Raw genomic sequence first — 13324 nt, 5'->3', positions numbered from 1 at the left:
CAAAACTAACCAACATACTGATCTAATCTATTAAGGGGGTCCTAAGGACCCTGATGCATGGCTGCTCGGTCAGTTGTGGACTTGTGACTAACATCTGAGGCAGATGTCAGTCTGCACTGAGACCACAACGTATTTGATTCTACCTTCAGGAAGATAATATCTGAATGGAATTGGATTAGTGTTCCTCTACAACCAGTTGGTTGATAGTGAGGTGAAACCCCAATGCATCCTGGGATCACAGAAATGAAGTGTTGCCAACATATAGTAAGAGAAACGAATTCTTCCTGTATCTTCAGAATTACCATATTAAAAAAATCTTATTTACTTAAGATTGTCTTTTTCATTAGTGTACACATTTAAGTGTGTGGGCATGGATTTACCATGGAGCACACGTGTAGGTCAGAGGACAACTCTAGGATGTCAGTTCTCTCCTACCCTCACATGGTTCTGGGGATTGAACTTGGGTTGTCAGGGTTCTGCAACAAGAATCTTTCCTTGCTGAGTCATCTAATGGCCCAGATTTGCTTGTGTTTTTTGAGTAACAGTTGACATGGGAGAGCAGAAAGATGACCCAGTTTTCTTCTTTATATTAGTTTGTGTTTCGGAACTTAAATGGTGAAGAGTGGTGACCTGTTATTTCAAAATAAGTAAACAAATTCATGTATGAATACTGGAAGGAAGTATATTTAAAATGTTAATAAGTCTTTAAAATAGTTTACAATTCATTTTAATACATTTAGAACCTAGAACAAACAAAAAAGAGCCCTCCCCATAAAGCCTAAGCAATATTAAGTAGTCCCGCAGGGTCCTCCAGAGGTTGTAGAAGCAGGAGAAAATTTGGAACCAGCAGACTACTCGAACGCCAGAGGCTGTCCAAGAACCAAATTCAACTCCACCAGGCAGGTAACATGTACCGAGAGTTACTGACAGGGCAAGACTTGGTGTCTAAGAGTTAATCTGTGTTTAACAGAAAGCCATAATAGCAGGTGAGTAAGAACTGCTGGGGCTTGCACTCAGGAGCCTGAGGGAGGAAGATCTAATGTCGGAAGTCATCTTGGGCTATATGGCAAGATAGGCCAAAGGGCTGGTATTAGGAAGCAGAGAGGGCAACATAGTCTGTTAATTATAGAACAGCGTTCTCAGCTAAATGATGGGGAATCGGGTCAGAACGGCAGAGTTACCCCCAGTGCTGAGATTTGAAAAACTCCATCATTTCCAAAGACATTAAGGAAAACCCAATAATTCTTACTAAAAAACAAAATTACTAAGGTAAAACTTGGTTATTTAGCATTACCTTATCAGTCGGACTTTATTTTCAAAGGTCTTAAAACATGCATTCAGGACAAATATCAATAAAATGCCCAAGATTTAAGGACCATATATTAACCAATCATCGGTATTTCCCTGGACAAATCAATGCTTTGTATGAGGTGGGTACACCGGCATCTTTTCTCTCTGAAATGTTAATGCACGCCATAGACAGCCCTAGCTTGTAACACAGTATTCCCATACACAAGCACACTATCATGAAACAAACTACAACTATTCCAAAGCAGAGAGGAAACTTTAAACAGTACTGACTCCTTTCCTATTCTCCTTCCAGCCAGCCAGAAATCCTCGGTACCTGCACCAGTGACCCAGCAGTCGCACAGTGAGGAACTCTCTGTGAAGCTCAAGCTGTCAAGTAACGCACCGCAGTACTTGCTGATCTACAACTTTCTTCTCTCAGCAACTGTTGGTTTGTATAAGAATTTTTTTATAACCTTCAGGTGTTAAAATATTCTAACAGTAAATTTACTTATTATTTCATACATAATTAATAATAAAAAGTGTTCTCTCTAGGGGAACCCAAAATACACTATGAATAAGTTCTGCTCTTTAAGAAAAGCACTCCGTCAGTCTCTCCCAGACTCATTTCTCCAGAAGGCCGGTCTTTAAGGAATTCTGAAGTCGAGCAATATTGGCATCCAGTGCTGCCAGGCCGTTTCTGAAGTCCTGTTCATCATGAGATGTGAATGTTGAGAAAGAGGAGATGCTCCAGTCTGACATCAAGTCAGAATTGAGAAAGCTGCTGTCAGGAATAATACTGCCCTTCACTGGAACACCGGGGCTGGGCTGAGCTGATGGGCCATGATGTGTGGCCTGATCCTTTGCGTGCTCGGCAGCAGCAGGGATCTTACCAATAGCTTCTTTGATTTTCCTGAGGAGCTGCATGTCCTCTGTGTCATACGTGCTGGAAAGATCTCCGGGTGCATCTTCTGCTTCATTTCGTGAGGAACAAACTGCAGGTGCACGTGGCTTACTTTCTCTTTTAGAGGCCTGTGCACTGCCGCTGACTAGCTGTGCTGCAGCAACACTCAGCTTTGGCTGGGGGGATAGTCTCTTACAAAGTGGCGAGTGCTTTTTAGAAGTGCTTCTTGCAAAGGGGATATAAACTGTACTGTCCACGTTACACCCATCTTCTATTACAGTGAGGGTTTCACAGTCCATATCGAAATCCTCCACTGAAGCAGCAGAGACAGTTCCAGATGCAGAGCCCCCATCTGCTGTCCCTGCATCACTATGGGGAGGCCTTTGTGAGGGCAGCACACTTTCACAGAGTCTGTCTGGTTCTATGGCTGCCTCATTGTTAAGCAGCTTTGAATGTATAAAGCTGTGATTTGTTTCTAATTTATTGAGGTAGCTCATTATGGAAGTCTGAGCAGGGGCTGGGTCCTGTTGAAGTTGTTGATCATAGACATTGAGAAGTGATTTGGTGAGGCTATTCCCCATCCTGCAGCGGGCAGTATCCACACTGAGATCAGAGAGCAGCTTGGCCATGCTGTTCTGTAAAGTTCTGCCAAGACGAAGTGAGTAATTACTGATTGTTTTACTCAATCCTTTAACGTGTTTCTATATGCCTCTATCCTTTAAAGGAAGGACAGAAGGCGAGTGTGAACATTAGTGTTGGAAGGCTTTGGCAAAGAAAAACAAGATAACAAATGACAAAAGATCTTGCTTTATATCAAATCTACTATCATATGTAAAAGTAAAGGCTCATAATTTTTTTCTTACGGTATAGAGATATTCTCAAGCAATGTTGCAAACTGAGCCTCTGAGTTAAAAAAAGTCATACTAGTAGGTGGTATTACTAAAGCAAAGCAGAATTTCTATATCCACTTATTATTGTCAAGTATATTTATAAAACTAAGCATATTGCATATAGCACATGATTTATATATAATAGACATCTTTATAATTAAAATGGATCTGGAATGATTAGTATCTGGGGTTATTAAGGCATAGTCAGATCTACTGTTTTATAAAACATTAAAAACATTAACTTCTTTTTTTTTTAATTAGGTAATTTCCTCAATTACATTAACATTAACTTCTTGGAAATATTTATAAGTAGACAAAAATTCAGTGAATAACAAATGTCTCAAAAGAAAACTGAATGTAAGGCTTTTATAAAAGTATAAAAAGTAAGATAGGTTTATTTATGTGGGAAGAGACTGAGTAAAGAATGAAGACATTTTGGGGGGCTGTGGCCAAATCCCTCACTTTTCTGATGAAATGAAGTGACCTACCCAACATCACATGGCATGAGATGAGGATGGACCACATCAAAGCACATCATGGATTAATTATTCTGTGGTTCCCCCAGACAACTCTATTCCTATCCCAGCTTTATAACTTGGAGTTTATGGGCGTTAAGTAATGTGGACAAAATACTGAGATAATCTGCAGCCGAGCTGAGAGTCCACTCAGGTCTCTTTGGTATCAGTCAGGGAGCTTAACTACTTCACTACACACTGTCCAGTTTTTCATCAGACACATTAGTTACCCACCACAGTCTACAACCTCATGGTGTAAACAGCCTTTAAACAGGTCTCGGATTTTTAAAGTGAAATAGAACAAAGGATTAGAAATTAAAAGAAAAAAAAAAGACAAAACAAGAGGGAAAAAGGAGGAAGCAAGAAGGCCTGAAGTTTACGGAGCATCTGTTAAAGGTCGGGCTTACCCAAGGGAAGTAAGGCTACCTGGTTAATTCTCTAAGTCGTGCAACCTCAGCATCTCGCTGGCGCAGTGTTATTCCCAGTATCTGACTTTCCTTTTCTGCAGTCTCTAGCTTAAACCGCGAGTTCTTCTCATTGGCCAAGGCTTCCTCCAACTCTAAAGCAAACACAACAAAACCTGCTTAGTTTCCTTATTGCTCAAAACCAAATGACTGTAGCTAGAGACAGATACACACCCATCTTCACCCTGGTCATCTCAATGTCAAACTGCTGTTTATTATGAAGCAGAGTCTGCTCTTTGTCTTTAAATAAAGTGGTGAATTTTTTGTTTTCCTCTCTCTGGTTTTCTATCACTTTTAAGAGCTCTTCATTTTTACTCTGTAGTAACTCCTGGCTCTTCAGCGACTCTTGCAGCTGATTCTGCAGCGACATATTCAGCGACTGAAGGGAAAACACTGTAAGATAAAACACATCAAATAGTTGTTTCCCAATTTTTAAAAGACACCTAAAAAATGTGTCTTTTAGAAAAAGAAAATCCCCTGAGTTCACTGATTCCCTCAGTGGTAACATGCACAGTGCAATAGAAATACTATATCTATTTAAAAAAGTAAACAGCAGAAGTAATGTCTTTCTTTCCCAATTGATGTTTTAGTCATAAATTGTTTTTACCTTATAAAACAAATGAGTAATGCATGTGCAATGTAAATATCTCAAACTCCAAAAAATTCTCAATGATATGCCTCCCTTTCTCCATGCTAGCTCTCCAACCAGAATCAATTATTATCATTTTGGTTACTTTTCTGGAAAATACTAATGTAGACAATGATTTACATAAAATATATATTTAAACACAAAGAATCATACTATCCCATGTTGTGTGTAAATGTAAAACATGCTGGTTCCTTTGCCTGGGGTCACACTCTCGGCTTAGCTCCCGACCTTAGCATAACATAGGCCATATATGACAAACCTATAGCCAACATATCAAATAGGGGAAAGTTCAAAGAATTTCCACTCAAACAAGGAACAAGAAAAGGGTATCCATTCTCTCCAGTTTGATTTAACACAATACTGAAGGTCTTAGACAAGAGAAGCAAATACAAAAAGTAAGACGTCAAAGGACCTCTATTTGCAGATAATATGTTTCTATATATAACAGATCCTATACACTCCACCAGAAAACTCTGAATTGAAAACACAGTCAGGAAGTGGCTAAATACAAGATTAACATACAAAATGACTAGGAGACTTTTTACACCCAATAACAAATACACTGGGAAAGAAACCAAGGAGACAATCCCATTCACAATAGCCACAAAACCCAAAAATCCCAAATAAAACAAAACAGAAAAACCCTAGCCAAGGTTGTGAAAGCTCTCTATAGCTAAACCTTTAAACTATGCAACTAAGAAATTAAGGAAGACACTAGAAACGGAAAGACCTCCCATGCTTAAGAGGTGATAGGATCAATGTTGTAAAGATGGCCATTCTACCAAAGGCTATTTACAGACTCAATGAAATCCATATTCACTGTGGGCAGGCAAGATGGCCCAGCAGACAACGGCACTTCTGACCACACCTGATGACTTGAATTGAATCCCTAGACTTACATGATGAAATAAAGGAAATGATTTTCACAAGTCATCCTCTGCCTACAACTATATATCATGGCAAGGACATGTCTACATTCATACACAAATGCAACACACAAAATAACAACTTAAAAGAGATTTTAGGGGCTGGAGAGATAGCTTAGCTATCTTTAAGGCCAAACCAGTACCTACATGGTAGCTCAAGTGCAAGAGCATTTATTTTTCCATGGTCTCTGCTTCAGTTTCTGCCTCCAGTCCCTGGGAATCCAATGCCTTCTTCTGGCCTCTTTGGGTACCAGGCATGTATATGATGCATACATGTAGGCAAACCACACACACACACACACACACACACACACACACACACACACACACACAATTTATTAAACACGTCCAATGACATTCTTTATATCAATAGTAAAAACTATGTATTTTAAAATTCATATGGAAGTACAAAAAATTTCAGATAACCAAACAAAGAGACACAGAGATCAATGGAATAGAAGAGAAGAGAAGACCCAGATACCAAGCCATTCCACAATAGACACCTGCCAGCATTACATACTGGAAAAGATCACCTCTTTAACAGATGGCACTGGTAAAACTGTCTACAAGTAGAAGGATAAAACTAGATCTTTATCTCTCACTCTGTAAAAACTCACTTCCAAATGACTCAAAGAACTCAACATAAAGCCTGAAACACTGAAACTGCTAGTGGAAAAAGTAAGGTGTATACATCAAGATACTGGAATAGGGAAGGACTTTCTGAATGGGGCCATAGTCATTCAAGAAATAAATAAGGCTGGCTTGGGTTTTTTTGTTTGTTTTTTGTTTTTTTGTTTTTGTAAACCTGTCACAAACCAGAGTCATCTAGGATTAAAAACAAAACAAAAAACACCTCAATTAAGGAATTACTTCTATCAGTTTGGCCTATGGGCATATTCTTGACTTATGATTGATGTAGGAAGGCCCAGTCCACTGTGGGAGGTGCCATCTCCCGGCAAAGTGGTCCTGGGTTACATAAAAAAAAAAAAAAAAAGCAAGGTGAGCAATCCATTTAAGAGCACTCCTTCCTGTATCAGTTCCTGCCTCCAGGCTCCTGCCTTGAGTTTCTGCCTTGACTCTCCCTCAATGACAAACTGTGACATGGAAGTATAAGCCAATTCAATCCTTTTCTTCCTCAAGTTGGTTTTTGTCATGGTGTTTTATAACAGCATCAGAAAGCGAAGCAGGCCAGAAGCCAATGACTGACAAATGGGTACTCATGAAATTAAAAAGCTCCTATACAGCCAAGGGAACTGTCAATCAAGTGAAAAGCCAGACAGCAGTATGGAAGAAAATCTTTGTCAGCTATACCTCTAACAAAGGATTAATATCTAGAATATACAAAGAGTTCAAGAAAATAAACACTAAGAAAATAAACAAACCAATAAAAAAATAGGCTATGGACTTAACCAGAGTTGAAACACAAATGGCTAAGACATGGTTTTCTAAGGCTCAACGTCATTAGGCAGCGGGGAAATGCAAATCTAACTAGTCTGAGCTTCTGTATCACTCCAGTCAGAAGGACTCTCCTCAAGGAGACAACGGCAGCAACTGCTAGCTAGAGAACCACAAACATTTACTCAGGGTTGGAGTATCCCCCACTACGGAAATCAGTATACATCTCTCCAAAAGGGAAAAATACAATCACCCTCTGACCTACATCTGAGGATACCCGAAGGATTCCATTACTCTCCTACAGAGGCACTCTTGTCTGCCACTGATGCATGGATAATGAAATTGTGGTACAAATACACAACGAGATATGATTCAGCCACCAAGAAATACGAAATATGCAGGGAAATGAGAAGAATTAGAAAATACTGCGTCAATAAGGCTGTCCAGGCCCCGGGGGGCAAGTGCTGCATGCTTCTGTTTCACATGTGGATCCTAGATCCAAATTTTAGATTTTATGTTCAACTTGGTGGGTCTGTGGAGCTCAGGAAGGAGGAAGTGCCCATGAAAAGGTAAATGGAATAGGAACAGAGGGAGGGATAGTAGAATTGTGTGGTATAAAGAAGAGGGAAAGAATATTGACGGTTATAGGGTTAAGCAGGGACAGGGGTGGGGTTATGTGGAAGAGGACAGTGTCAGAGTGGGTTACTCAAAACTAAGAGTGGAAGTAAAAACATGGAAACCCAATCCTATGTCTACAAATTTTAAAATATACATTTTTAAAAAGAGGACTTTGACCAGAGGTAGCCTGCACAGGCAGACAAAGCTACTCCCAGAAGACATCGGATATTAAACGAAAATCTCAGTGCAGAACGTGAAATACCTTCCTGTAAGTTATTGGTCACGGAGGCCCTCAAAGCCCCCAACAAGAGGCTCCTGCCATTGGTTTTGGTTGTTTACCATAAAAGGATGGTAAGAGTCTCCTGCTAAAGGCACGTTGGTTGCACAATGTAGAGAAATCAACCTGGAGCTGGCCAGGAACCCTCCTACCTAGGTTTCACAGTGCTGGGAGAAGCTATGCAGACTGCATATTAGGGGTGTAGGGGAGGAGACACAAATCCTTGTATCTAGAAGACCTAGAATGCTACAATAGCGACCTGCTAGGCAAGATGTGCCCATTAAATAGTGCCAAACTTTCCGACTGGATCTGAGGCCTGCTGCACAGGAGGGAATTCATACTGTAAACCTTATGACTGGAGAGGTCACAGGCCCCAGGGGACCCCACTGTTGTTTTGCTATACGGTTATGCTGTCCAACTCTCCTCTAAATATTCATGTTTGTACTTACAGATCTCTGGTGTTCTTGGTCTTGGGCAGAGAAGGCTGTTTTTACAGTGGGAAACATCGGATGCAAAGACTCCTGTCTGCCCTGAGTACTGGGAGCAGCTGACTGGGAATGCTGGGCCATAAACGGGACATCTCCACAACAGTCCTCCCCAGGTTGGATGATGGGGAGGAGTGCCCAAGTGCTGTCTTCTGGACACAGCCTGGTCATGCCACTCATAAACTCATGGTAGCTTTGGTGACCGTACAAGATCAAACCAGTTAAAACTCTGCTCTGAAGAGTTATGGGACATGGAGACCCTACCCCCAATGGAGGAGCTATTTACAGTTGAAGGATCATGAGGGATGAGTCATTTGTGGGGGGGAGGTATATCAATGGTAGGTTGCCCATACTCCAGGGGACGGCCACGCACTTGGGAATAACACAACTGTGCTCAGTGGGTTTAAAAAACAGAGGCCATGAAGCTGGACAGGGACTGTGCTAAGATGCCTGCTGGGGGAAGGCAGAGGCTGTGCTAGGGGAAGGCAGGGGCTGTGCTGGGTGCCTGCTGGGGGAGGTTGGGGGCTGTGCTGGGTGCCTGCTGGGGGAGGGTAGGGGCTGTGCTGGGTGCCTGCTGGAGAGTCAGAGTGCAGCATGAGTGGTGGAGATGATGAAAAGGCACTGTGTGTATGCATGAAATTCTTAAAGAGTAAATAAAAATGACAAAGGCACAGGGCACCATTTTGATTGGCTTACGCAGTCTTAAGTGACTGCTTACTGTGTATGGATCACTATTAGAATCTGGATATACTACAGTGAACAACATAGACCCCCAAGGTCCCTCAAGGAGCTGTTTAGTAAAAAAATTATTGTAAACAGTAATAAAAAGTGTACTAAGGTAAATGAGTAAGAGAATACAAAGAATATGCTTAGAGAGGCACTCATAAAGGACCCCCCCGGCTTCCTTTCTGGCCTCCTCTCTGGCCTCCATCTTACCCACACTGTTTCCTGAGAGCAGAACCAAATTGAACTATCGCAGACTACTCTGGTGAAGTTAAGCACTTTGTAAAGTGTTTGCTCGTTGGTTGCTCGAATTTTCTTTCCACGTTGTAAGTGGTAGTTATACATTAGAAGAAATATGCCTTATGTATTACAAAAAAAAACTTTTCCCTATTTCACCCATACTGTCTGAATATATTTTATCATTAAGAAATTGAAATAAAATTCTAGGGCATCAATATACTTCTTTTTTTTTTTTTTTTTCCGAGACAGGGTTTCTCTGTGTAGCCCTGGCTGTCCTGAAACTCACTTTGTAGACCAGGCTGGCCTCGAACTCAGAAATCCGCCTGCCTCTGCCTCCCGAGTGCTGGGATTAAAGGTGTGCGCCACCACACCCGGCTAATATACTTCTTTATAACATCACATTTACATAGACTCGAGAAAAAGCCCTGAGAATATTGAAAAGAGATCTCATCTGTTCTTAGACTCCTGTTCTTCTCCACGAAGCTCTGTGATCCATAAAGATGGTGTGATATTCACCTGTAGCTGCAGCGACTGAGGTGAGCAAGGAGGGAAGATCAATTGAGCCTCCAAGTCCAAGAGTAGCCTGAGCAACACAGTAAGACTCCCACTTAAAACAAAACAAACAAAACCCAGCAGAAAAAAAATAAATAAATAAGGGTCATTTGACAATATCTGCCAAAATCACTACATATGCACTCTGGCTCAGTATTTCTACTAGAAATCCATCCTGCAAACCTCGATGCATGCGCACAAAGATCCTGGTACAAAGATTTTCATTTCATTGTTGTTCACATTAAGGGAAAGGCTGAAATATCTTTCAGGGGATCTTAAATATAACAGAGATAACAAGCAGAATACATCCACAACTATTTAAGATATCTGCACACTTACTAACTTGGTTTCTCAAGACAGGGGCTTACTACAGATAGTTCTGGCTGGAGTGGTACTCGTTATGTGCCCAGGCTGGCCTCAAACTTGTGGCAATCCTCCTACTTCATAAATACTGAGATTACAAACATACCCAACAACTGTTTTAAATTATAATACAGTAACTCCTAATTTTAAAAAGCTGATACAGGGAGAAACGCCACTTAGATAAAGCACAAGTCTACACCAATATTTCCAGAGTCATAAAGACTTCAATCTCAACCCTTCAAGTTTCTTCACCTACATTCAAGGTTACCAGGTCCCTTTTCGGTTTTCTCTTGTTCTCGGAGGCGCTGATTCAAAATTCTCAGTTGCCTAAAGAAAGTCATAAAGATGGGTAAGAATCCTAAGCCCACTTTACAGTATACATCAGATATTTTGATATAAAAAAGATAAACACTGTAGTCACCAGTCCATCTCAAACCCCAAACCAAACACAAATCTAAATAAATGAAACTACACCCAACTGTTAACAGGGGCACATTTGAGCCTAGCACCCTTCCACCTCATAACAAACGCCTTCTATATCCATAGATCTGTCTGTCTGTTTGTTTGTTTGTTTGTAAAATGGTTTCTTTGTAGATCTCTGGCTGTTCCAGAATTTGCTCTGTAGACTAGGCTAGCCTAGAACTCACAGAGACACACCTGACCTGGCCTCCTGAGTACTGGGACCAAAGGACTAGCTTTGAGTTGGTAATCTTCCTGCCTTGGTCTCTGTTGAGTAGCTGGAACTACAGGTCTGCACTACCAGGCTCAGGACAGATAGGTGCAGAATTGTTCCGGACACCATAAACTGTGGCCCACTATTTCCAAGACTGGCCTGGAACTCAGTATGGCAGCTCACAGTGGCTGGAACTTTGGATTCTCCTACCTTAGCCTCTTAAGTGCTGGGGCAACACTCAAGTACCACCATGTACACGTTTCCTTTGTTTTCCATTTTTTTATCTTCACATCTCCTCTTTCAAAATAATGTGTGTGTGTGTGTATACTTATACAATAACCTTACTACTGTAGTTTACCTTTAAAATAATTGCCATTTCTGTCAACCAGGATGCCTTCGGTGCCAACTACTATATATATATATATGTATGTATATGTATATATATATAAATAATTCCATGTTTGTGATTCATTGACAAAGTTGGGAGATAAAAGTCTGTGCTTCTGGTAATTTCATTGTTAGAAGGAGAAGGTAATGGCCTCATGGGAATGTTAGTACCAACCCTGTCTTCACAGTGTGCACCCACTTCACAAACAAGAATATGTAACGAGGTACTGGCATTTCCTATCTTTCCAGAATTGGAAACTTTCTATACAAATGTATTTGATTTAGTAATTGAATCTAAAATGATAATAACTTGCCATACACCATTCACAAGTATTAATTCTGGATAGATTAAAGAGTTAAGAACACAAAATATACCAACAAAACATAAATTCAACAACACAAGTTTATGAGGAAATATAAATAATCTTTTCACTACAAAAGAAATCCCTAAGGAAGACTCAAATCCGACAACCATCAAGTAAAGAATATGAAGTTTAAACACATCACAACTTAAAGCTTGTTTTAGAATTGAAGGCCTGGAAAAAGATATAACAAGCAATTCCTGTAAGAAAGCTAAGTGATTTATAAGCATTGGAAATAGAGGGCCTGAGTCTGGAATCCTAGTGCTTACATGAAAGCTGGGTATAGTGGCACAACATTGACCATTAGCTTCCACGTGTACTCAGACACACTTATGTATAACATACATATACATACACACAAATATACAAAACTATAAAATAAAAGGCAATAGCTCTTCATGAGGGGCCTTTTTGCAGCCAGTGGGAGTCTGCTGTAACCATGTGGATGACAGCTTAGTAATATCCAAGCTCTAAAATATGTACCATCCTTGACAAGATAGTTTTTAAATTTAATTTTTATTTTATGTGTATGGGTGGTTTTTTTGTCTGCATGTCTGTGCACCACATGTGTGCCTGGCGCCAGTGAGGACAAAGGAGGGTGTCAGGCCCCTAGAGCTGGAGTTACCGATGGTTATGCACTGTCATATGGGTGCTAGGTACCAAACCAGGGTCTTCTGCAAGGATGGCTTAACTACTGAGCCATCTCTCCATCCCCTGGACAAGCTTACTCAGAAATAACTATACATATGCAAAAGCACATGCAACAATACACACACACACACACACATACACGATATACATTTGACAAGAAACTGTACACATATTAAGATGAATAAGATATCCATATATATTGACATAGAAAGAGCACAAAAAAGGACTTGGGGGATAGGTCAGTGATAGGGCATGTGCAAGGCCTTGGGTTTATTAACTACTGGGAAAGTCACCGAGACACACAGTGAAAAAGAATGAGCTGAAGATGAGACTCTGATTTTCTAAGGGCTTCCTCACTAACAAAACACACAGAGATCTGGGAGGGGCAGCAGAGTGGTGACCCAGATTACATAACAGAATGCCTCTTCCGCTATCTTCCCGAGAAACAGCGACTACCTTATATGAGAAAATGAGTTTTTTACAAACGTTCTGTATGCTGCTGTTCAGATTCACCTCTTTTGAACCATTAGTCAACTTGAACCTTCTATCACTTATTACAAGCCTCCCATCCCCATCCTGTCCTCTAAGTGTGAAACTTTCACACTTGCCCTTTAAAAAAATAAACACAGAGTAGAGGGGCTGGGAGATGGTTCTCTGGGTGACAGAGCTTGCTGGGTAAGCATGTGGACCTGATTTTGAACCATCACCATGCTAAAAAAGTTGGGTGTGGCTACACATGACCTTAACCCAGCACTTGGAGGTGGAGACAGGACCCTGGGTGCTAACTAGCCAGCCAGCCTAGACAAACAGCAATCTCTGCTTCAGCCTGAGGTCCTGCCCTCAGGGAATAAGATGAAAAGCTATAGAGGAAGGCATTCAACAATATCTTCATGTTCATTTTGTCTCCACATGAATGTGCCTGTGCAAGGCATATTCCCCCCCCCCCCCCCCCCCCCCCCCCCC

At 40.9% G+C, this 13324-nt stretch overlaps 1 protein-coding gene across 2 annotated transcripts in view; it reads right to left on the bottom strand.

The window, feature by feature from the left end:
* Window positions 1-666: 666 nt before the first annotated feature.
* The window catches only part of Ccdc14 (coiled-coil domain containing 14), a 34542-nt gene continuing 21884 nt past the window's right edge, over window positions 667-13324 (bottom strand). Inside the window, exons 10-13 of one of the 2 annotated variants that reach the window (XM_029470199.1) lie at window positions 10545-10615; window positions 4235-4453; window positions 4023-4155; window positions 667-2836 (exon numbers count right to left, since the gene is read on the bottom strand). In XM_029470199.1, the coding sequence (XP_029326059.1) occupies window positions 1912-2836; window positions 4023-4155; window positions 4235-4453; window positions 10545-10615 (1348 nt within the window). In that variant the 3' untranslated portion in view covers window positions 667-1911. The remainder of the gene's footprint in view (window positions 2837-4022; window positions 4156-4234; window positions 4454-10544; window positions 10616-13324) is intronic. The other variant, XM_021184924.2, reaches the window with a different exon arrangement.

Source organism: Mus caroli, chromosome 16, assembly GCF_900094665.2.
Source record: "Mus caroli chromosome 16, CAROLI_EIJ_v1.1, whole genome shotgun sequence".
Lineage (NCBI taxonomy): Eukaryota > Metazoa > Chordata > Mammalia > Rodentia > Muridae > Mus > Mus caroli.
Note: the sequence above shows the minus strand (reverse complement) of the source record. Positions and strands in the feature narration are given on the sequence as shown.